At 37.5% G+C, this 22,584-nt stretch overlaps 1 protein-coding gene across 4 annotated transcripts; it reads right to left on the bottom strand.

The window, feature by feature from the left end:
* Positions 1 to 501: 501 nt before the first annotated feature.
* On the bottom strand, positions 502 to 20,691 carry cdk11b (cyclin-dependent kinase 11B). 4 transcript variants are annotated; one of them, XM_051902465.1, is made up of 19 exons: positions 20,561 to 20,691; positions 19,813 to 19,943; positions 19,151 to 19,266; positions 18,906 to 19,033; positions 18,265 to 18,412; positions 17,709 to 17,860; positions 17,164 to 17,301; positions 16,155 to 16,250; positions 15,947 to 16,072; positions 13,804 to 13,875; positions 13,458 to 13,657; positions 13,155 to 13,367; positions 12,644 to 12,749; positions 12,433 to 12,554; positions 12,156 to 12,263; positions 9,079 to 9,195; positions 5,976 to 6,124; positions 3,283 to 3,469; positions 502 to 952 (listed from the first exon to the last, which is right to left on the bottom strand). In XM_051902465.1, the coding sequence occupies exons 2-19, from the start codon at positions 19,921 to 19,923 to the stop codon at positions 860 to 862; spliced, it is 2,382 nt and encodes a 793-aa protein (XP_051758425.1). In that variant the 5' UTR covers positions 19,924 to 19,943; positions 20,561 to 20,691; the 3' UTR covers positions 502 to 859. The 4 variants fall into 4 exon arrangements, with proteins under 4 accessions (XP_051758425.1, XP_051758428.1, XP_051758426.1 ...); XM_051902468.1 differs by having other exon boundaries at positions 17,709 to 17,857; XM_051902466.1 differs by lacking the exon at positions 20,561 to 20,691 and adding an exon at positions 20,243 to 20,503.
* Between the last annotated feature and the right edge of the window lie 1,893 nt (positions 20,692 to 22,584).

Below are 22,584 nucleotides of genomic sequence, written 5' to 3'. Positions count from 1 at the left end.
CCTTATATAATGAGAGGAGCAAGTGGGGATTTAACTTTAGAAAAATGACTTGGAGATTTTCTGTTCTGAAGGGTTAGTTCATACAACAGAACACTTTCATATTGTTCCAAACCCATAAGACACTATGAAAAAACAAAAGGATTTGTGAAGAATATGCTGGCTGCTCTTCAATAAACTGAAAGTGAAGGTCTGTCAAGCTCCAAAATGACAAAAAAGAACCACAAGTGTTTCAAACCCAAGTAGAACATAAAAGTAGACCATGTGACTCAAGTGCTACTGTATATTCAGTCTTCAAGTCATATGGGAGCTTAAGACCAAAATTGACATCATTATTCACTGGAAAACGACTGTATGTGTGCATTTTTGCTTTAATGAAAGCAGCGCATAAATATGCTATTATGACTTCATATATATAACCTTTTAGGGGTTCCATCATGGGCTGGAACTGGCCGCTGAATGCACAATCAGTTCCAGTCAATCAGAATCGGGTATTCAGACAGATCATGTTTTTAAAACAGATTTATTTAATATTCATATGACGTCACAAAAAATGAGTTTTCGATCCTACTCCTTAACTACAATTGCAGACGGAGAGAAAAATAAAAGAGTTCTGAAAATGCTCTGCTTGTTTTCAAACTGGACAAAAGAATGAGAAAACCAAGCAAAGACAAACCAACACATTATATTTCAGATGAGCATGAGGAATTTAAAGCACTTGAACTTCACGGAGGTCCTCGGCGCCTGTAAAAAATGGTTCTCCAGAGTCTGTGTGTGTCGGTGAAGTTCAGTGAACTGCTCTCAAAATGAGTCTCAGCGTCATGTCAGACATATTCAGAGAACGCCAGCTGGCTGCTTGAGCTCAGAACTTCAGGCTGAATCCTGGACCGGCTTTGGAGGCGCCCTGGTTAGCGCTGGTCAAGTGGAAACCAGTATCTTTAAGATCATCATCACCCTGAAGAACACAACAGAAAAGATGAGAATGAGAAACAATAACCAGGAATTTTAGAAAGACAGACGACATAAAAGACTATTTACTAAACAGTATGATCTTGGTATTATCTAACAGAGACAGAACTGTGGTTCAAAACAGTTTTAAAGGGTTAGTTGTAAGACTTTAGTTCACCTTCAAAACACAAATGAGGTTATTTTAATGAAATCTGAGAGATTTCTGTCCCTCCACTGACAGTGTACGCAACTTCCACTCTGACGCTTCAAAAAGATCATAAAGCGATCATAAAAGTAATCCATAAGAATTGAGCGGTTTAAGCCCCGGGTATACTTCAGCAGTCCGCGTTCGTGCACCATCCACATGATGTAATTTTCGTTATGTGGAGGGTTCGCAGCCGGCCGCACACCCGTCCGCATGCAGCCCAAATTTCGAGACCGCGCGGACGGTGCGTGTGCAACAACGCATGCGCAAGCAGGACAGAAGAGTCCACTAGGTGGCAATATGCACAGTACTGAGCACAATGTGCAGTCGTCGAAGAAGAGTGTGTAAAGAGCGATTCAAAAACAAGACGAGTAAACTCAGAAGCATGCCTTCTCCATCGTTTTTGATTCCTGTTTTCTTGGTGTATCTTCTGAACTATGTTGCAATGGTGGATGCACTATTTTTCTCCTCCAATCCTGCCCAGCGAATGTCCCGTTGATGACACCATGTCTGGTAGAATATAGAAAAAAAATGTACTGCGCACGTGTCGAACTCGGTCATCTGTGCGCATCCGTGGTTTAGTATACTTTGAAGAATGCACGGACGCGACTGCGCATGAGACGCGTCCGGGCGCGTAAAGTGAAGTATACCTGGGGCTTTAGTGACTCGATCACTTTATTTGAAGAACAGATCACACATCAACTCACATCGGTTATGGTAAACGGAAACAAGCATACTTGCTTGACATGCGAGAACTAGTGAGGTTCATTCTCGTGTTACGCAGCACGTTTGAGCTTCTGCAAGAACCAATGAGGTTCATTCTCATGTTACGCGGCACGTTTGAGCTTCAGCAAGAACCAATGAGGTTCATTCTCGTGTTACGCGGCACGTTTGAGCTTCAGCAAGAACCAATGAGGTTCATTCTCATGTTACGCGGCACGTTTGAGCTTCAGCAAGAACCAATGAGGTTCATTCTCGTGTTACGCGGCACGTTTGAGCTTCAGCAAGAACCAATGAGGTTCATTCTCGTGTTACGCAGCACGTTTGAGCTTCTGCAAGAACCAATGAGGTTCATTCTCGTGTTACGCAGCACGTTTGAGCTTCTTCAAGAACCAATGAGGTTCATTCGCTGATCAATGTTTATATGTGAATAAAAGCCTAAATTCAGTCTGTTCATCATATAAAACCGATCGAATCTCTTCAGAAAATTTGGACTAAACTGCTCCAATTCATATGGATTAGTTTTACGGTCTTTTTAAGAACTTTTTGAAGAGTCAAAGTGGTAGTTGCATAGCTGTCAATAGAGGGACAGAAATATTTCAGATTTCATCAAAAATATCTTCATTTGTGTTTCGAACATGAACAAGTCTTATGGGTTCGAAACAACATGAGGGAGAGTAAATGGTTTTTCATTTCTGGATAAACTAACTCCAAGTAAAAGCTTCAGGTGTGGAATGAATATGCATTCACAACCCATATTTCTGCTGTAATGATGTTTTTTCTTTTTTTTTTGCCGCAACAGTGACAAAAAAAAACATGTAGGATGGGATGCGCTATGTCAGTTCTTGGTTGTTATAGCATTATATTTGGTATATAGCACAATCACCTGTAAATATTTTCTCTATTTTTTTTTTTAATTGGTTGTTCGAATTGATAACATGCATGATCACTTACATGATGAGAAGAAACATAAAACCCTTTATACCCTGCATATATTCACCTCTAACACATCAGTCTGATACTGTAAATCTGGTTTGATGTTGCTAGCTCACCAAACAGCAAAGTACAGTCTGATTTAGATGATGGTTTGCTTCTTTATCTGTTCCTGGTTTGAGTGGAATTTGAGCAAATATTATTTTAGTGACGTTCAAAATAGACTCGCTCATGGTAAAGACAAATGTGTGTCTTGAATTCATTCAGTCGTGTTCGACCATCACTAAACTTTTGCCATAAATTGTATTTATTATACATTTTTCACAGGATGAATTTTGAATGTTTAAGCTTTCAAATGATACCTAATTTATGGTGATTACTAAAATATGTGCAATAAAAAAAGTGCTCTACCGGCTCTGACAGTTAGCAGGTTAAGAAAGGCAACAGAGTTTGATGTTGACGTGAAAGAGTTTCAGTACCATCTGGCTGAACTGTCCTCCCTCCGGCGCTCGTGGGCTGGTCCCTCTCTTCACCCGCTGCTGTTCACTCTTGGCCGGCCAGGTGGGAAACATGGAGGGCTCGATGGGGAGCGGCGTCTCCCGGAAATACTCATGTTTGAGTGCCTCATCAGCGCTAATCCTCTTGGCAGGGCAGTACGTCAGAAACCTGAGATGGGCAGCAAGCAGAGTGGGTCAGAAAAAGTCCTGTAATGTCAAGAGCAGCTGATGTGAACACCGCTGCTGTCGTCTTGCATCACTGTAGGAACAAAGCACAACTTCCCTTTCATACCGACTTTAAATGTTCTTGCGCTTGCATTAAATGTTCTTGTTTGTTTAGCATCTCAAAGAATGAGTGGCACTCTGCTTTTGAACTTAATGGACACAAAGCAAAAGATAATAGCTGCGTCCCAAATCAGAGGCTGCATCCTTCGAAGTAGGCGAAGGTCAAACCGAGCGTTGTGAAATGGGAGTTTAAACCCAATACTTCCATGGTGTATTCTGCCATTTTCTCTCAAAACAATCCTGTCATGATCTGCGCACAATGAAGCTTGGGTTAGTCTGGGCCGAAGGATCCACTCACTCTATCCTTCGTGGCCCAGGAAACAAAGGACGCATTTCATTGTTGCATAAAATGAGCCTTCAAAACGGGACAGCCTTTGTTGCGCCGCTGTGATGCATTCGGCCTTCGAAGGATTCAGCCTCTGAAATGGGACACAGCTAATGAATGACTTTGGCATCAAAACAGAAACAGCTTCACATTACATAACGCTTGAGTTGAAAAACAAACACTCCGACAGAATAAATCTGACTCAACGAGACACTGTGATCACAGTGTTTAAGCCTGTGATCTTAACTGTCCTTCCCCTTTCTTCTCATTTCCTCTGCTGCTCTCGCTCTCATATGATCGTGGTATTTTCAGCCCGGCTGTGATGGGGCTTTCAGGTGTAACGTGACCTTTCAGAGCCGTCTGAGAGCCGCTGATTGACTCCCTCAAACTATGCAAACAAGAACCCCTTGAGAGATTTCAACTCGAGAAATAAATGGAAAGCCAGAAGCGTCTGAAAACATCTCGCAGCAGCGTTCAGATCGATGGCTGTTTATTCCCAGATGAACAGTTCGCGGTCAGTCGCACGGCTGCTAATGTTCAACAGGCTCAGTGACAAGGTTCATAAATATCCAGAAATGCTTCAAGGATTACAGAACAAAATAAAAAGTTCAATACATGATATTTTATTTTTATTTTACATAATAGCATTATATAAAAGTCAGTATCTTATCTGGTGGCTAACCCTCATAAAAGACAGCGACGCATGTATTGTCTACTTGACAACACCTTCAAACACATTTAATGCATAACTGCTCTGAGCCTTTTGTTTTTAAGTGTCTCATAATGTGAAGCAGCTGTTTCTGCACTGATGCACTTCAGCAAAACAACAGCAACAAAAACAGTGCGTTCTGTTTCTCGGTCTGCGCTGGGCTCAATAATAAAGGAGTTTCAGGCCATTTTAACAGGCCTTTCAGTCCAGTGTCGAACGTTTTATATTCATTAGTACTGTCAAATCGATTTAAAAAAATTGACTAATTAAATCGCCTGTTTTTCTTTAATTAATCAAGATGAATCGCACCTTACATTAAAGTTTTTAATATATTTTTATAATGTAATAATTTCACATTGAATCTCCAAATTAATGTAGAAACAACAGAGACAGTATATTTTAAAATATTTGATCTAACATGTAGAAAATACATAGAAACTGAATAAAATTATCAAACACTTCTCAGTCTTCACTGCATAAAATATAAATTAAATATTGATTAATCCTTATTAAAGCTACAAAAGTATATCAGTCAAGAGCAGTGAGTGATTTTCTCTGTCTTTTGTTCTTTGATTAACATTAATAACAGCAGCAGGTTTATTAGGCTGCTGTCACTTTAAGAGCTGACGCACATGACGCGTATCTGACACATCCAATGTCCTCACAACTCTTTATGGTCATTTAAGACTTTATTTAACTCATTTAAGACTGTGCTTATGATGATACTCAACAAAGCAGGCAATTTGGCATAATTTTGTGTGTTTTTGTCTGTTCAAGCGTGGAAGAGATCTGCCTGAAGCAGCTTTCTGTGCATGAGTCGTGTGTGCGTCACACAGATTCACAGACAGCGCGTGGAAGTACAGATTTAAGTTATTTTTTTGCATCTTATCACGCTTGAATGGTTTAATAGCACTTGAGTGTTAGTGCAGCCTAACGATGACAGAAAAAAACAGACGCTGCGTTAATTGCGTTAAACTAAACTAAAAAACACTGACCCCCATTGACCCCTAATTTCCAGTGATCATTTGATTTTCTGTAATGTTATATTAAGTGTCTTTAACTACTATGCACTAACATTTAAATGAATCAGCAACACTTTACAATAGGGTTAGGTAACCCACCCTTAACCCTACCAGCAAACCTGTCTAACCTTACCCATAAACACCTCAACAGCAGCACAAGTGTTTTACAATACAACATCAACACAATAAGCACACTGAACCTAACTATTATTATTTTCTTTTAGATGCTAAGACACCCAGCATAAAGTGTGACCAATAATTCTAGTAAATATGAAAGACATTATTAAGAATATCCTCTTCTTCTGCTCTAAACTAGTGTGCCGTGAGCTCTTACTTGTTCATGAGGTCGAAGCCCTGGTCGGACAGCAGCGCTCCGAAGCGCTTGCGCAGGTTGTTGTAAGGATATTCTGTGAAAGTCATCTTCTTCACTGCAGGAAGCTCGCTGTATCCTGGCCAGATCTTCTCACTGGGGGACCCCAGGTCCTGCAAACACACACTTCAGCTGTGAACATGTTCTGCACTGCATTCAATGGGCCTCAGTCATGAAACACGAGCAGAATGAATTTTTGTGTAAATCGTTCATAAAGCCTTTTTGACGTCAAGTTTCGGATTCATGGAAATGTTCGTATTTTTACAATGTTAGTTGGCATGAAAGAAATTTACACCTGCTCCCGACCACGTGTAAATGGTGTGTAAAACATTCAAATGTTCTGTGTTCTTTTAGGCAAACTGATGACACTGCATTTTGATGCACTATTTACCATAATAATATTTCACGAGTTCATTTGCCCTGTCTTTTTTTTGAAAACTGTTCAACTTTGGGTAAAACACAGCGCTTATCACGGTCACTTTTTACCCACTGTACCCATTTACCCCTTATACGACTGAACAACAATGAAGTTAATATTGCTGGTTGAGACTATTAGTCTCTTTTGCATTTATGCAATATACTGGAGCCGAACTTGAGAAGGGAATCCGGAAGATTCCACATGCAAATTATTGAAGTTCATTAACATACATGCGTTTAACTATGAAGTCTGATGTTTACAAAGCGTTCGTGAACCCAGAGTCAAGTTTTCCGGAAGGTCCATTTTATTACTCTGATATAAATATTATAAATAAATATTATAATTTTTTTTTAAAATTATATAATATTTAAAAATAAATACATATTTTATTTATTTTTAGTAAAAATATAGTAATAAAATAAAAATATAGTAAAAACAAATATCATTTACTCAAGTATTTACAAAAGTTTCATAAATGAGGCCCAATGTTTAAAGTAGTGTTAATTTCATTAACGAAAACTATGATGAAAAATGTTGTTGACGAGCTTTTTCCCCATGACTTTTTTCCCATGACAATGACGAGACGACACCAAGGTCATTAAACAATAACTGTGACTATATTATAGTATATATAGTCACATGAAGAAATTGGGTAATAGTTTATTACAGGGTTCCCACACCTTGGTTAACTTCAAATTCAAGGACCTTTCAAGGACTTTCCAGGTCCAATACCCTCAAATTCAAGGACTTAATGTGGAAACACATTTCAAGTGAGAGCAAGGTTATGTCGTGTTACTTTGTAAGATACATTGTTACAGTTTTCATGTGTCAAACACAAAAACACTTGTGCAAAAACACTTTTTTTTTTGGCCATGTGACAGAGATCTGATATTCTATTTGTCGCATTTCTGTTTTTCAAAAAACTGAAGAATATTCGGTACATCCTATACTGCAGGGGTGTCAAACTCTTTATAGGGTGAGGGCCGGATTGGAAAAAATGAACCATGTACGGGCCGAATTACCTTTTTTTTTTTTTTAAACCTTAGTGTGCTGATAGTTGCATTAATATTAACCATATAAAACAACAAATTAATTTGCAAGAAAACTAGTACACTGCTCTTCAAAACTGCATTTGATTTTACAGCAAAAAGACTATAAAATTTTTAAATAATACTTTATTTAATATATTTTTTATTAGTGATGCACCTATTTAGATTTTGTATGGGCAATTCCAATTTTTTAGAAGCAAATTGGCCGATTCTGATACTGCTTGCAGATTTTTTTTTAAAGCAAATTTATTTGTTTATTTGTTCCAAAAATATGTGTTGCTCTTTGATATTCGAGGCAAACACTGCATTTTTATCATAATCCCAACAAAGATGTTATGCACATGAGCAGTTGTTTTTAATTTAAATTATTGTATAATTTCAAAATAAACAGCAAAAACAGCATGGTCTGACTTTAGCTTTGTGAAATTATGCTACATAAGACACTTGCACAAAACAAAATCAGCAGACGGACTGAATGAAAATGCAAATTCACTCTCTGACAGTAGGTGGCGCTTATGGAACAGCAGTGATATAGAGTTTCCATGGTTACCGCTGTACACAAAGCAGCGCTGAATTTATAAATAGGCTACTACTTTATTATGAAGATAAGAGGAAAAGCCATCAAAACTTTTCTGAAGACAGTTCCCTTCAGAGATACATTCATATCAACCCCACTTTAATATTTATATTATTCTTCCTATTTTTCACGAACAGTGAGCTTGTGCATGTTACAGTATTTTCTCTGCTGGCGCGTCCGTTCTCCTCTTTGTGTCCGTATTCAGCGTGTGGCTGTGTTAACGTCCTGTTTACAGACAACGTAAATATTTCCACACAAATGACATTTTGGGAAATTATTACAAAGCAGTTTGTTTGCCAGCCCGGTATAAAGATTGACCAAAATAAAACACGTTTGGATTTATGACCAGGACTAGTGCATCTCTATTTTTTATCATAGTTCAAATCATCCCCCGGGTCAGATTGGACACCTTCGTCGGCCGTATGTTTGACACCCCTGCGGTATACTGTATTCTAAAATGATCTGATATTAACTTTTGCATGGATTTTATTGAAAAGAGCTTCGGCTCATGTAACCAGAAGTTTTAAGATTTATGAATATGCGTTTAAGTTTTTCTTCAGTCAAACTCATTACTTCATAATCTTTTTGAAATTACTTCACTCTTGGGATCAAGGATTCAAAAACTGCCAATTTTTTCATTTTCCCTTGCCAAAAATATTGTACCCATTTAAAACCCATTTTGGGCTGCACTAATCCTAATCCGGGATACAATACAAAATGGAGAATATTTAAAGTTGGATTCAGCAGTTTTGTGTTTGCAGCTATAATGGAACTGATACATTTCTGTTCCAACAACTATGAAAATATCTGTAAATGAATAATACACTTTGAAGTAATTATGATGTAAAAATAACCCCTAAAAAATTATTGTACATGATTATCAACAATATTATATATAGTTTAAATGTCCTCAGTACAATAAAGCAATTACAGTTCAACATCAACACTGAAGATTTGAGTGTAATAGTGTTTTGAAAAAATTACTGGTTTAACTGAAGACATTCAGGATGTGATGAAACATACCTTGAAAATTTTGTTAATTTGATCAATCTCAGATTTGCCAGGGAATAAAGGTTTCTGCGTGAGCAGTTCTCCAAATATACAGCCCACGGACCACATGTCCACGGCGGTGGAGTATTCCTGTTAGGAGGAAACATGAGGGTTTAAACAAGCTGCACAATATTTGATTTGAACAACATCCCAGTCACTTAGTAACAACTTCAACAGAGCAAGAGTGACCATCCACCACTTCAACAACCTCAACTCTCCAATACTGAGTTCTTACACCAGAGATTAATCACAGTGTTAAAAACAACAGAGATTGATGAAAAAGAGGCAAAAGAAACATTGAGAATTACAATTAATTGTTGATGCTGTAAAAACACCATTTATCAAAAACAATATACGTTTGCTATAAAATATTCACATATATAAAATATAAATCAATAGCAGGGGACATCAGCAGTGATTCTTCATGTGGACGGACAGTCACATGTTTTGCTGTGTTCTGTTTATATAGAAACTGTTGATCGCAAAATATATACTATATAGCATTTCTCAAAATGCAAACTGTATTACTGCACAGCTCTAATCTGATAACTGTGTCTATAAGGCATGAAGTTATTATGAACATTAACATGATTTTCTGTGAAGCTGTTTTGAAACACTGTATTGTATACAAATAAATTTGACTCGATTTGATTGGAGGATCTGTCTTCAGAATTATGGGTAGTGGAGTATGGAAATTTGGTATTTAAAGGGGCTATATGTATTAATCACTTTTTAATTGGCAATGTGTGAACAGCTTGCAACGAAACTTTCTAGGTTTGTTTAGGAAAGCCTGTAGACTGATTTTTATGTGAAGGACTCTGGATGTTTTTGACAGGAAAAATCAAAAGGATTGGATGATAGCATCGATATTAAATTGATCCCATACAGGGTCTGGATTTCAGTGCAGGCATTGCACATAATTTTACTCATTTACGCAGGTTTTCACGTTTATAATGCAGGAAATTACCGCAAACATTTATTAGTAAATTAATCAACAGATTATCACATAAAATCAGTAACTTAAACTTTTTGTTTCACAAACAGCGTGAGAGAATCAGCAGTACCGCGTCTCCCCTCTCTTTCTCTCTCAAAATGAGCAAATGGCTTCAGATGACGTCGCGTCTGCGATACTACACTCTCGCTCGCGTTTAGAGACAGCTGATGGAAATGTCACTTGTCCACGTCTTTTAAAGCCTTGCTAATTTAAACATGCAAGTGATTTTATGTCATTCAGTAGTACTGGCGCGCTCTTTGAGAGAAGGTTTTCTTTGCGCTCATACCGACACCGCGCAACAAAGACGCCTCCCTAAGAGCTCACATGTTCCAAAGGGAGTTCTTTTTCACTGCTTACTGCTCTTAAACGGTCAAATACACACAAAATTATGTCAAACTGTCCGTCTTGGGGAGTATTCACAATAAACACAGTTGGTTATGTATTAAGTGAACGTAAACAGTTGAGAAAGAAAACGCATCATGAGTTAGGGGCCATTCACACAAAGCGTTTTTCCATTCCAACACACTACTTTTCCATTGATTTTCTACGTAAACACGCTAGACAGTGTATGACCTTTGCGCTCGCGTCTTCCGTGTTTTGCACCGTCTTGTGCATGACGCAGCATCTAAAAATGTGGCGCTCAAGTTAAAATCAGTTCTACTTTTCAGAAACGCGTCTCGAGACCTTGCGTTTTTTTTCCCCCATTCCACTGCCTGCGTCTCGCGTTTTTCAAAGCAAAAAGGCGTTCTGTGTGAACAAGCCCTAACTATGTCGGATCTGTGACAGCAGCAGGTATATTAGGCTAAATATGTCACTAAATATTCTCCTAATATTCCAAATATACACCTTATATTCAACAATGTTTCTGATCCGCCTGCACTGACACCACTGTATGCGAACTGAACTGAGCTGGATGATGACATCACTGTTTTCTCCAGCGCTGCTGTATAGATAAATGAACTAAAATAACATGATTTTTACAATGGAAATGAATCAGTACTGAACTTAAGCTGGACAATGACACTATTTTCTTCTAGAGCTGCTGTGCAGCCAAAATTATGTTCCCTCTATCACTGTAAAGCTGCTTTGACACAATCTGTATTGTAAAAGGTGACTTGACTAAATAACTTTTGTAACTTTAATTGTAAGGCTTTATCTGTTTAATTTATACAGTGAAGACTATCCAGTGTTATTTTATGTTTGATTACTTTATTCAATTTCTGCACCTGAATACTACTGTTAGACCAACCCAAACTCAAGTGCAGATATTGTGAGATCTAGACATCATTGGTTCTAGCGTGTCAAACACATGCTGGAGCTTTCGTGTTATTTAAACGATACGATCTTATGTATGTGCGTTGATCAGTGTTAAAAGTAAATAAAAGTCTAAATTAGATTGTTTGAATAATGTATTTACAGTCTGTCGATCTCTTAATCCCCCTTTACAAGTCAGGATGGTCAAGTGACAGATGCTTGGCAAGGTTTGATGTGTTTTCCTCCTAAGGTAAGGTTTGTTGGTTTTATAAGCCGTTTTATAAGCCAAGTAATTTATTAATTTGTTTAATTTATTAATTAGCATGTTAAGTGAGATTCACCTGCTTTATCCATTTTGTTCCTCTATATTGTCACATTTGATGGTTGGTTTCGTGTCAGCACACTGCCACCTAGCAGTGAACTTCAGAACAGCAGCGTATCCAGTACAGAAATAAGCAAAATCATGATATCGTACTGTTTGAAATAAAATATATACCAATATCTTTCCAGTACCGGTATACCGCGCATCCCTACTAATAACAAGGCTTCCTGAATTCTACATATAGCCCCTTTAAACGATATTGTGTAGCTTCTACAGAAGCACAAGTCATCACTTCATCTCAAAGCTCATGGCAGCTCTGTTTTAAAGGCTTATATGTTTTTGTAAAGTGTCTTCTTTTACTGAGAAAATACGGTTGGAACCCAATTCTTGCTCCCTGTACACACGTTTAAAATGATTATTTTCAGGTTGTCCTGATCATTGTCTCTGTCCTGTAGATGTGTAATGATGATGTCTACTGACCTTTGCCCCCAGTAGCAGGTCAGGTGATCTGTACCACAGCGTGACCACCACAGGTGTGTAGGGCTTGAGCGGAGAGCCGTACTCTCTTGCCAAACCAAAGTCTCCAATCTACAAAACACATTGACATCTCAGTTAATATTCTAAATAACACATTAATATTAACAGCATTAACAGCACACTGTACAAACATGTGACGATGTGTAACGAGCAGGGCTGGGCAGTGACACAAACTTCATGATTCTGTCAGGGTTTTCTGATGAGGTCACTGATGTCTGACCTTTAAAATGCCTTTGTGACTCAGCAGCAGGTTGGAGGTCTTCAGGTCCCGATGAAGGATCCAGTTGTCATGGAGATGACGGACACCTCTCAACAGCTGGATCATCAGTGTTTTGACCTCACCTGGACAGAAGACAAAAAAACCATTCAGATGAACCTCCTCATTATGTGACGACATCATCATGAATTATTCAGTGTGGTTCAGATCATACCGGGCAGGAAGGGCTGTTTCATGGTCTCCATGAGACTCTTCAGATCATGTTCAACATAATTCATCACAATGTAGATTTTATCCATATTACTGCCCACGACGATCTCCTACAAGACAAGCACACGCGGGAGAGATTCAGCTACACACCAAACACACTCACAGCTTTTCATGGACAGCCATTAACACTCCAGTTTATTAATATTATCCTACCAAAACTGGTCTAATAGCTGGTAAGAATACTTGGGTAACGCTTCACAATAAGGTCTAATTTGTTAAAATGAGTTAATGTTTGAACTAACAGTGAGCGACATATAGGGAATTCTTCAAAACAGTGACTGTACTAGATGATTATGGAAACATTTTAGAATTTAGAAAGAATACCCATTAAAATTATCCATGAAGCTGTGTTTATGTTTTGTAATGCTATGTAAAAATAAAGTAAAAGAAAAGAAAGAAAGATGATGTTAAGTGTGCATAATGACTCTGCATCTGTTTTTCTACAGTTTTCTAACCCGGACAGTGACGATGTTGGGATGCTGGGCCTTCAGGATGGTGTTGATCTCTCTGAGAGAGGTGATGGGAAAGCCCTCCTTCTCTTTCTCCATCTTCAGTCTTTTCAGAGCCACAATTTCATCCGTCTTCTTGTCTTTGGCTCTGTAGACGACTCCGTAAGTGCCTTCCTCGATGCGGTTCAAACACTGGAACTCCTCCACGCTCCGACAGCCCTAAACCACAGACACACGGACAGCAGGTCACGACTGTGCTTGAGTAACCGTGCACCGTGAAAACAGGCATGTGTGTCTGAGTGTGTGTACCTGTAAAGCGGGCAGGTATTTGGGCAGCTCTTTCTTCAGCTCCACGGGTGAGATGGGAGGTGATTCAGGGATGTAGTTGTCTTCTGGAGTGGCTGAATGAGAGGGAGACTGTGGCGTGACGTCACCCGCCTCCTCACCTTCCTCTGCCTCCTCTTCTTCAACGCTTGCCTCAGAGTCGTGATCAAACCGGGACTCTGGAACTGTCACAACAACACATTCACACCATTTTTATTTTTTTACGCGATACAATCATACTAACGTAAGAGATATTTGAGAATGCTAAAATATCACCTCAATCCAATTAAATCAAAGTCACAAATAAAAGTAATGCTGATGAAATGCTCACTCGGAGGAATGTGATTTCCATTCTCTCTGTCCTCTTCTTCCTCCTCTGTCTGTTCCTCATCGCTCAGGACACCTGAGAAATAAATGTACATAACTGCAGGTCAACAGCTTCACAAATCATATTGAAATGTACAAAGTTTAATGTCTCTATGCACTCTGAAAATAAAGCACAGAACATGTACACAACTGGTTAGAAAAAAGGAAGAAATTACATGATAACGATTCATGTGCTTAACAGATGTATGTGTGATGCTCAACACTGCAAAAAACAACACATAAAAAGCCATCTTTGATGCAATGTGAGCATCTGACACTTTTCACTCATTTTCAAAATTCACTTTAATCAGGACAGATGTACTCGATTTAATTTAATTGTGCGGGGGCTTTTTTTGCCCTGTGTGTTGAATTTGTGGGGCATTTCTGTTCATTTTGGTGGCATTTTTGCCAGCTTCAGCAAAAATAGGTCAAACACACATTCTTTCTACAATGGAAATCAAATATTGTTCACATAGTTATTGTTCATTCATAGTTTTCAGTCACATGACTGGCACGGAGACCCGAAGGGCAAAACATCCATAGGACTGCAGCACAGGCCTGTCAATTTTCCATCTCAAAGGAAGAAAAACAAAGATATGTGAACAAAATTGAAGTTTTGGGCACATGTGATCCATATTCAGCAGCTGCTGCAGTATTTTAATCACTAAAAACAGCAGGACGTTCTAAAACGCTTAACGTGAAAAACACTTAACGAGAAACTATGTGTTGAGTTTATGTTCTGGATTCATCTGTTATGCATCATTAATAAGCTGTATACTGAATTTGGTCTTTTAATATCACTGTCTTACTACATCAGCACTTAGTACAAAACTGGCAATAATGACTGGAGGGCAGCAGAGGAAAGCCTTGTTTTGCCCTCCAGGTGGGCGTTCCTATAAGGTAGGGCTGGCCAATTTTTTCGATTATTTCGAATGTAATGTTTTGCCACAATTTTATAATTTTTAAATTGAGAAATCAAGGTTTTGAATAAACATGTTAGCAAACATTACAATTAGACATGTTGACAATTCAGCAATGATAACAGTTAAGGCAAGAAAATGATCCGACCACATGATGGCGCGCATGATTAACCGCTCTCATGTGACGCTCTATGAACGCAAAACACATCGCTAGTCGTAAGTGGCTGTTCACTCAGAAATGCATTATTGCGTTGAAAAAAAATGAAATGTGGGGAAAAAAAGCGAGAGTTGAACTTTTTAAATTGACCGCCACGAGTGCCACAGCCAAACACGTCCACCAAACATAAAAACAATAGGACAAATGGCACAATGGAATGCAAAAACCTGTAAAGAACCACTGCTGTATGTTTGATATTTCATGTTTGCATGATGGTGACAGGCTGAAAGCTGCTGTTATTTTCTGATTTTACAAAGCATTCGCTGTTAATAACAGCCTATTACTGGTGTTATTTGATTCTCTTACTGTTTGGCTAAGAAATATTTAGTATTTCTTATTTTATATTATTTCTGAGTATATAGGATATGTTTAAGATAAGTTTGTACAACATTTGCCTTCATATTTCATGCATACTTTTTGGAAAATATTTAGCTAACAAGTCATTTGTTTACATTTACACCATGTTGATCACTTCAAGCGTGTGCTCTTGGAATACAACTTTTTTAACCAGATTGTTAATAAAAGAAAATGTTATTTGAATCATACTGTAGTTACGTTTTTAAGTTGACTAGTTCAATCAGTCGATTATTCTGAAGAAAAAAAAGAAGAAAAAAAGAAAAAAAAAGAAAGAGAGATTTTAATTTTTTGCCATGTCGCCCAGCCCTAATATAAGGGTGTGACGTCACATGAAAACTATGAATAGCAGAAGTTTCCATAAATGAGTCGCTCATGTAGATTTCCTTGTTTTCACCCTTCTGTCCATACTAAACCAGCTGGAAGGGCTTTAAGTCTGAGACTGTCCTGGTCTTTATGGTTGTTATCCAGTTCTGCATTATCATTTGTTTGAAATTTGTCATTTAAATGGCTGTGAACATCTCTGTTGTGAAGCATGCTCCTCAGTTGACTGTTGGCAGAAGATCTATTGAATGTACAGTGTGTGTGTGTGTGTGTGTGTGTGTGTGTGTACAAACCTCCGCTGTGTTCTGACCCCTCAGTGTCTGATCCTGACTCGCCCTCCTCATCTCCCTCACTCTGGCTGCTGGACTCTTCCTCCTCATTCTCCTCTCCTTCCTCATCCTCAGAACCAGAGCCAGAACCTGACAAAACAAACACACAATCAGTCCACATCTAACACACTCAGACAGAGAGAGAGAGAGAGAGAGAGAGAGAGAGATGTACCCAGTGATGACTCTGGTGTGCTGGTCTTCCTCTCACTGTCACTGATGTCCTGCAGATCAGACAGGATATCTTTATCCTCCATCTTTCCCTCTCGCACTGCAAAAAAAAGAAGAAAAAAAGACGTTAACAGCACATTCATGCAAAATGCCTGATTTAATGCTAGAACAGCATCACTGAAACATGCTCTGTAACGCTGCTTTAAAACAATGTGTCAAACACGCCATACAAACATGACATGGAGGAGTTCATTTTATGAAGGCAGACGGATGAGCTGATAACTATGGACGCTCGGAATAAAAATAAAAAAGGTAACTGATGATTTTTTATTTCACAATTCTGACATTTTGTCTCACAAATCTCAATTTTGAGAAAAAAAGTCAGAATTATGAGTTATAATGTTGAATTGCAAGAAATATTCTGAATTTCGAAATATAAATTCACAATTACGAGTTATAAAATCCAAAAACTCGGAATTGCGAAAAATGATGGCAGATTTATGGGATATAAACTTGGAATTGCGAAAAATTATGTCAGAATTGTGGGATATAAACTCAGAATGGCAAGAAATAATGTCAATTGTGGGATATAAACTCGGAATTACGAGATGTTATGTCAGAATTGTGGGATATAAACTCGGAATTGTGGGGGAAAAAATGTCAGTTGTGAAATATAAACTCGGAATTGTGAGAAGTTATGTCCAAATTGTGGGATATAAACTCTGAATTACGAGAAATTACGTCAGAATTATGTGATATAAACTCGGAATTTGAGTAAAAAATTTCAGTTGTGGGAAATAAACTCGCAATAGCAAAAATGAAGTCAGAATTGTGGGATAAAAACTATGAATTACGAGAAATAAAGTCAAAATTGCAACAAACTTTTTTTATTCTTTGGTGGAAACAAGCGTCCATAGTCCTTTAGTTTTCAGTCATCTCGCAGCTCAACATGTCAATCAAGTAAAAGTACTTGAAGTCAGGTGTAATATTGATGTATAATGTAGAAGAGTGACCTGCTCGCCGTGGTTCGCTGCTATCGGCTTTCGTCTCTCTCTGCGGGCGAACAGGGCTGCGGCTGCGACTGCGGTGGCGCGAGCGACCCTTATCTGTGAACTCCTCAGCAGGAGCCGCTCTGTGATGAGACACGGGCCCTGAACAAACACAGTCAGCGCTTGGTTAGTCCAGTGTACGTCTGCTCCACTCTGAAGTCAAAACATACTTCGAAAATGAAACATGCTCAGATTAATTGCTTACATTAAGATCTAAAATATGCATTTAGAAAATAGATAGGATAAATTTCCATTTCACACTGACCTCAATAATCACTAAATTTACATGCATATGCTAACTCAATATCAATGCTTTACTGGCAATCGTGTATTTCTATGGAACAAGCAGTTGCACTTATTAATGCACTCAATCATTACAGCAGTATTAATACCACTTTCTGTTCTTTAATTCTTTTTAAAGAGCCCCTGCAGTCCCCCGCCACTCATATGTGAGTCTGGAGTCCAGCAGTGTGTGACGTGAGCGGCCATATCATCTCATGTTGACATACCGTCCCTGCGGGCGTCTCTGTCTTTGCGGCGCTCCTCTGCTCTCCTCTCTCTCTCTTTCAGCTCCCGCTGTTCCCTCTGCTCTTTCTGCTGCTGTTCCCGGAGCTTGCGCTCTCTTTCGCGCTGACGCTCCAGTTGCTCCAGACGATCCCTGCTGGTTCACATAAGAACAGACTGAAGTCAGGTCCAGCTGTGATCGTGTCATCAGGCTGAAGAACATAGACTCACATGTGCATCACATTGCTGTCAATTATGGCTTTATTTTTAATGACAAATGTCGAGAGTGCATTATTTGAATCTTTTCATTTGATCTCACACAAAACTGGACGGGCGCTCTCAAATATACAGTGCTCTCTTATGATCTGCCTCTCCTCTCGCTCAAATATCGCTCAAACTGTGTCCTGTGCACTCGCGAATCTCTCCGTGCTCTTGCACTAGAAATAAATTTGCTTCTGGATTAAACACCGTCAAAAGTTATCAACCAATCAGAATAGACGACCGATTGCTGAAAATGCTACATGGAATCTTATAGTGTGTGTTTGTGAGTGTGTGTTTGACCTCTCTCTGCGGGAGTGAGCTCTGGCTTGATCCCTCCGTTTCTGACGCTCATAATCTCGTCTGGTTTTGGTGTCGTCCTGCCACGGTCTTTTCCTTCTCTCGTTTTCTCGCTCCTTCTCTTTGTCTTTTGTGCGGATGTGTTTCCCTGCTGTAAACACAATATACCAGACAAAAAAAAATGTAACATTTTATATTAAGTACCTTTAACTACTATGCATTAACATTTATATTAATAATTTAATACAATGCACTTATTGTGTACATCCATGTTTTTCAATACATGCATGTAATTACAGCTGTAATTAATTTCTGTAATCACATCTATAATTAGTGTTAACCCACCCTTAAACCTACCAGCAAACCTGTCCTAACCTCACCTGTATCACCTCAACAGCAGCACAAGTGTTTTACAATACAACATCAACACAATAAGCACATAATTATTTTTTATGTAAGTACATAATGGTTAAAGATATAAGTGTGACCAAAACCTATTAACAAGAATTAGTTATGCCATTTGTAGTGATTCAGATGTCATCATTATGACTTTTTTTTTTTTTTTTAAAGAGGACCTACTACACTTTTTTCAAAGTCTTGATGTTGTTTTTGGGTTTTTGTGTTTGTCCACATTTATGACTGACCTTCTTCAGCAGAATGGCTCCTGTGCCTCCTCTTGTCCTTTCTCTTCTCCTCTTTTCTGTGGTAGGATTTGTCTTTTCTTGCCATCTGCTGTGGGGGTTTGATGGCCAGAGATTCATCCTCCTCTCCTCTGCAGAAACACGTTCAGTATCAGCTGAGAGCATCAGACACACACAACTACACAAACCCGTCATTAATTTTCCCATAAACCTCTTTTAAATTGTGTCATCTGCTGTTAAATAGTGACCTGTCTTCGGTCGAGTCTTCCCGCGTATAGGGTGAATTCCTTATTGTTATTTCCATCCTGTGGTCTCGTAGCTCTCCTTCCTCCGGAGTGTCCCGTTTGGATTCCCGATCATCCGTCTGTGGGGAAAAAAAACATTTGATTGGAAACTGCAGCAAAGCCACAGTTACAGTAAGGGTTCCTTACTGTTATCCCAAAATATTTTACAATAAGCTTCAAATATATTATTTGCATGCTCATAATCATTTATTTTTTATTAAAATAAAGCATGCTACTTGCATATGAATTATATCAGGGGTTTTCAATCTTTCAGACCCCCAAATATGATAATTTAAAAGGCAGCTATATTCATATATAAAGACCCAGTTTATACTGTGAAAAATTAACATATATATGCGTTGTATAAATGTGAAAATATTTCGTTTTCTATTCACTATAGTGCTGCAAGATGTATTGTTTCTTTATTTGTTTATTTTAATCAAGTTTATATTATTTCATTTTAATATATTTTCTTAAATAATTGAATCAATTTTATTGTAATAATTATTTTATATTATTTATATTTTGATTATTTTTACACAGCTTTTCTCTGGACCCCAGTTTGAAAACCCCTGAATGATATGATATATTATTCATCAGTAATGATTATTAACTGACTCTCTTACGTTCTTTACTCGTTTAGGGTCACTCTTCTCTTCCAGCTCTCGTCTGCGCTTCTTCTCTTGTAGGATTTCGTCTAATGTTTTAACTTTCCAGGTTTCCTTTTCGTCCCCCATCAGCTCCAAATCACCTCCCACTGAAAACAACAAGAGGAAAGACACTTGATTCAAAGGCACATGTCTGACACACACACACACACACACACATTCAGTAATGCTTGGTAAAGTTACAGAAACCGATGCCATGACATCTCCATCTAAAAAATGGCAAAAAGGCGTCATGTGTGACTGAACTCCCTCACTCATCATTATCTTATTATTTCGCTTTGTTTTTCTGTCATTGTGTATCAGAAAATAGATCATGTTATCAAGTTCAGTTATTTATAATCGCGCTAAAAAGACCTGAAGGTGTAAAACTATCTTTTTGGAAACGTACCGTGATGATAAACATAAATACGAATACTGTAATGATTCGGTGATTCACCACCGTACTGTTTGTAATAGCTGTTCCCACGTAATTAATAAAAATCACGGAACACTAACGATGTGTGTGTGTTATTTAAATGTGTCTAAGTAATGTTAGATCACGAACGTTAGATTCACGTGAACTTCACGCGCGTGTACGAGAGCTCTCGTGCACTATCACAACAAAAGAAACGGCACGCGCCGACTTCTACTAAGCATTTCAGTAGCGCGCTTATAAACTGATATTAACACTTCTAAATATTTTTAATTATTTTTTTTTTTTACTCACCTGTGATTTATTCGGCGCGTTTTCACAACACCGGAATAACGATTCACTTCCTCTTACTTCCGACCAATTACTTCCAGGTCAAAATGTTGATGCTGTGCATGAAGTCACACTGCCACCCGCCGGCGCTTTAGATTACGCGCAGGTTTGAAGACAGTAAATAAATAAGATGAAGCAAAGAAAGCTGGAAATAAACATGAATTTACATACATCGTATAGCTTAAAGTAAATATCCTTGACATTGGCCGATAGAAAAATGAATGCAATAAAAACACTTAATTTAAGTAATTATTTTATTATTATTACAAAATCTGCTTTAGAGCTCATTACAGAAAAAAAAAATTCAATCTAGTAATTCACGTTATATTTGAATATTTCACATTCCACCACAGCAATCTCTAAAGATATCTTGTCCCGTAATCACAAAAGAATGTGATTAGTCGCTCCTCACCAGCGCTGAGAAAAGTAACATGTACCACCGGACCCCACAGCTCGCGCGTCAGACATTTGTTGATCTTTATCATTTTTAACGTTTATTTCTTTAGTTACTTGTTTGGATTTCTTGTTTCTCAAATTATGTAAAACGATAATACATATTAATGATCGTCACAAGACGTAGTCGATCAAAATGTAATTGACCTAGCTAAAATATCACAACTAAGGACGTGTGTGAAATAAAGACGAGTCAAGTTAAAATGTACGGATATGGGCCATTCTACAGAATTGGTTCAAAGTTGAAAACATCTCGAAAAAAAAAGTCTTTTCCTACAAATTTTGTAGGCCTATGTATGCAAATTGTATAATATCCAAGGTACACATTTAGTAATTGTACAGTTAATTCTCATATTGTATTTTCAGAAAGTTTTGGAATATTTTTCCTCTCCCCAAATTTGTCACTACCGAAACACAATGATACATAATTTAATAAGAAGGGTTACATTGACCTCTTAAGATTTTGTTTACATCTACTTTGTTAATATATATATTATTTGCTATTTTATTAAAAAGTGTTCACAGGTAAATCAATAACAATTACAATTTTAACAATATTTCAAGTGTAATTTATGAGATTTGTTGTATTTTTAATCCAATCTTTCTCTGTAAAATGCATAAAGTTTATCATACTGCAAGTTAAGGATTCATTAGTTTGAATATACATTGAACCAAACACTATAATAACATAGTTGATAATTCCATATACTTTATTTTTGACAAAACATCTCATGTTTCGGTAGTGACTTCACATTTTTGGTAGTGACCACATCACATTACAGAATTTTAACTCGCATACTGAAACATACTAATGATTTACATAACTGTACTAAAATTGTGTTTATTTTCCTCAAATAAATGATTATGTGTTCCCTTTTGTCACTAACAAAACAATGATGTCACTACCAAAACAGTCACGGCTGAAACATGTCGAGAAGTCTTGTTCTTGTGGCATTGAATTAAAAAAATAAATTAAAAAAACATGTCGAGAAGTTTCGGATGTGACAATTTTAGATGCTAATCAGCACATGGTTAGCTAACACCGCTCTGAACAGTTGTACACACATAAAAACTACATTTTATCGAATAACAGAAATTGCAGAAAAAAGGTGTTTGGTAGTGACTTTTGAACACATTTAACTCAAAATGATGGACCTATCTACTATGAAAGAGAGGCTATGAGAGGGAGGGACACAGGAATATTTCCTGATCATACATGTAGAAGTGTTAAAATCAGTCTCAGCCAATGGAGTGAAAATGCGGGACACATTTTTACATAAAGTTTCATGATTAAAAAAAAAAAGAAAAAAGAAGAAGAAGAAAAAAAAAAAAAATATATATATATATATATATATATAAAATTTATTTTATTTTATTTTTTTTACTTGACTTTAAAAAAAAAAATCTAAAATATATTTTTAAAAACATCAATGGAAGAAATTGCAAAAATTATTTCAATATTTTCACAAGTTGAAATTTTAGAGTTCCAATTGAAAGTACCCAATAAATCATGATTTTATATATATTAAGCTTAC

Source organism: Ctenopharyngodon idella, chromosome 8 (assembly GCF_019924925.1).
Source record: "Ctenopharyngodon idella isolate HZGC_01 chromosome 8, HZGC01, whole genome shotgun sequence".
Classification (NCBI taxonomy): Eukaryota; Metazoa; Chordata; class Actinopteri; order Cypriniformes; family Xenocyprididae; genus Ctenopharyngodon; species Ctenopharyngodon idella.
Note: the sequence above shows the minus strand (reverse complement) of the source record. Positions and strands in the feature narration are given on the sequence as shown.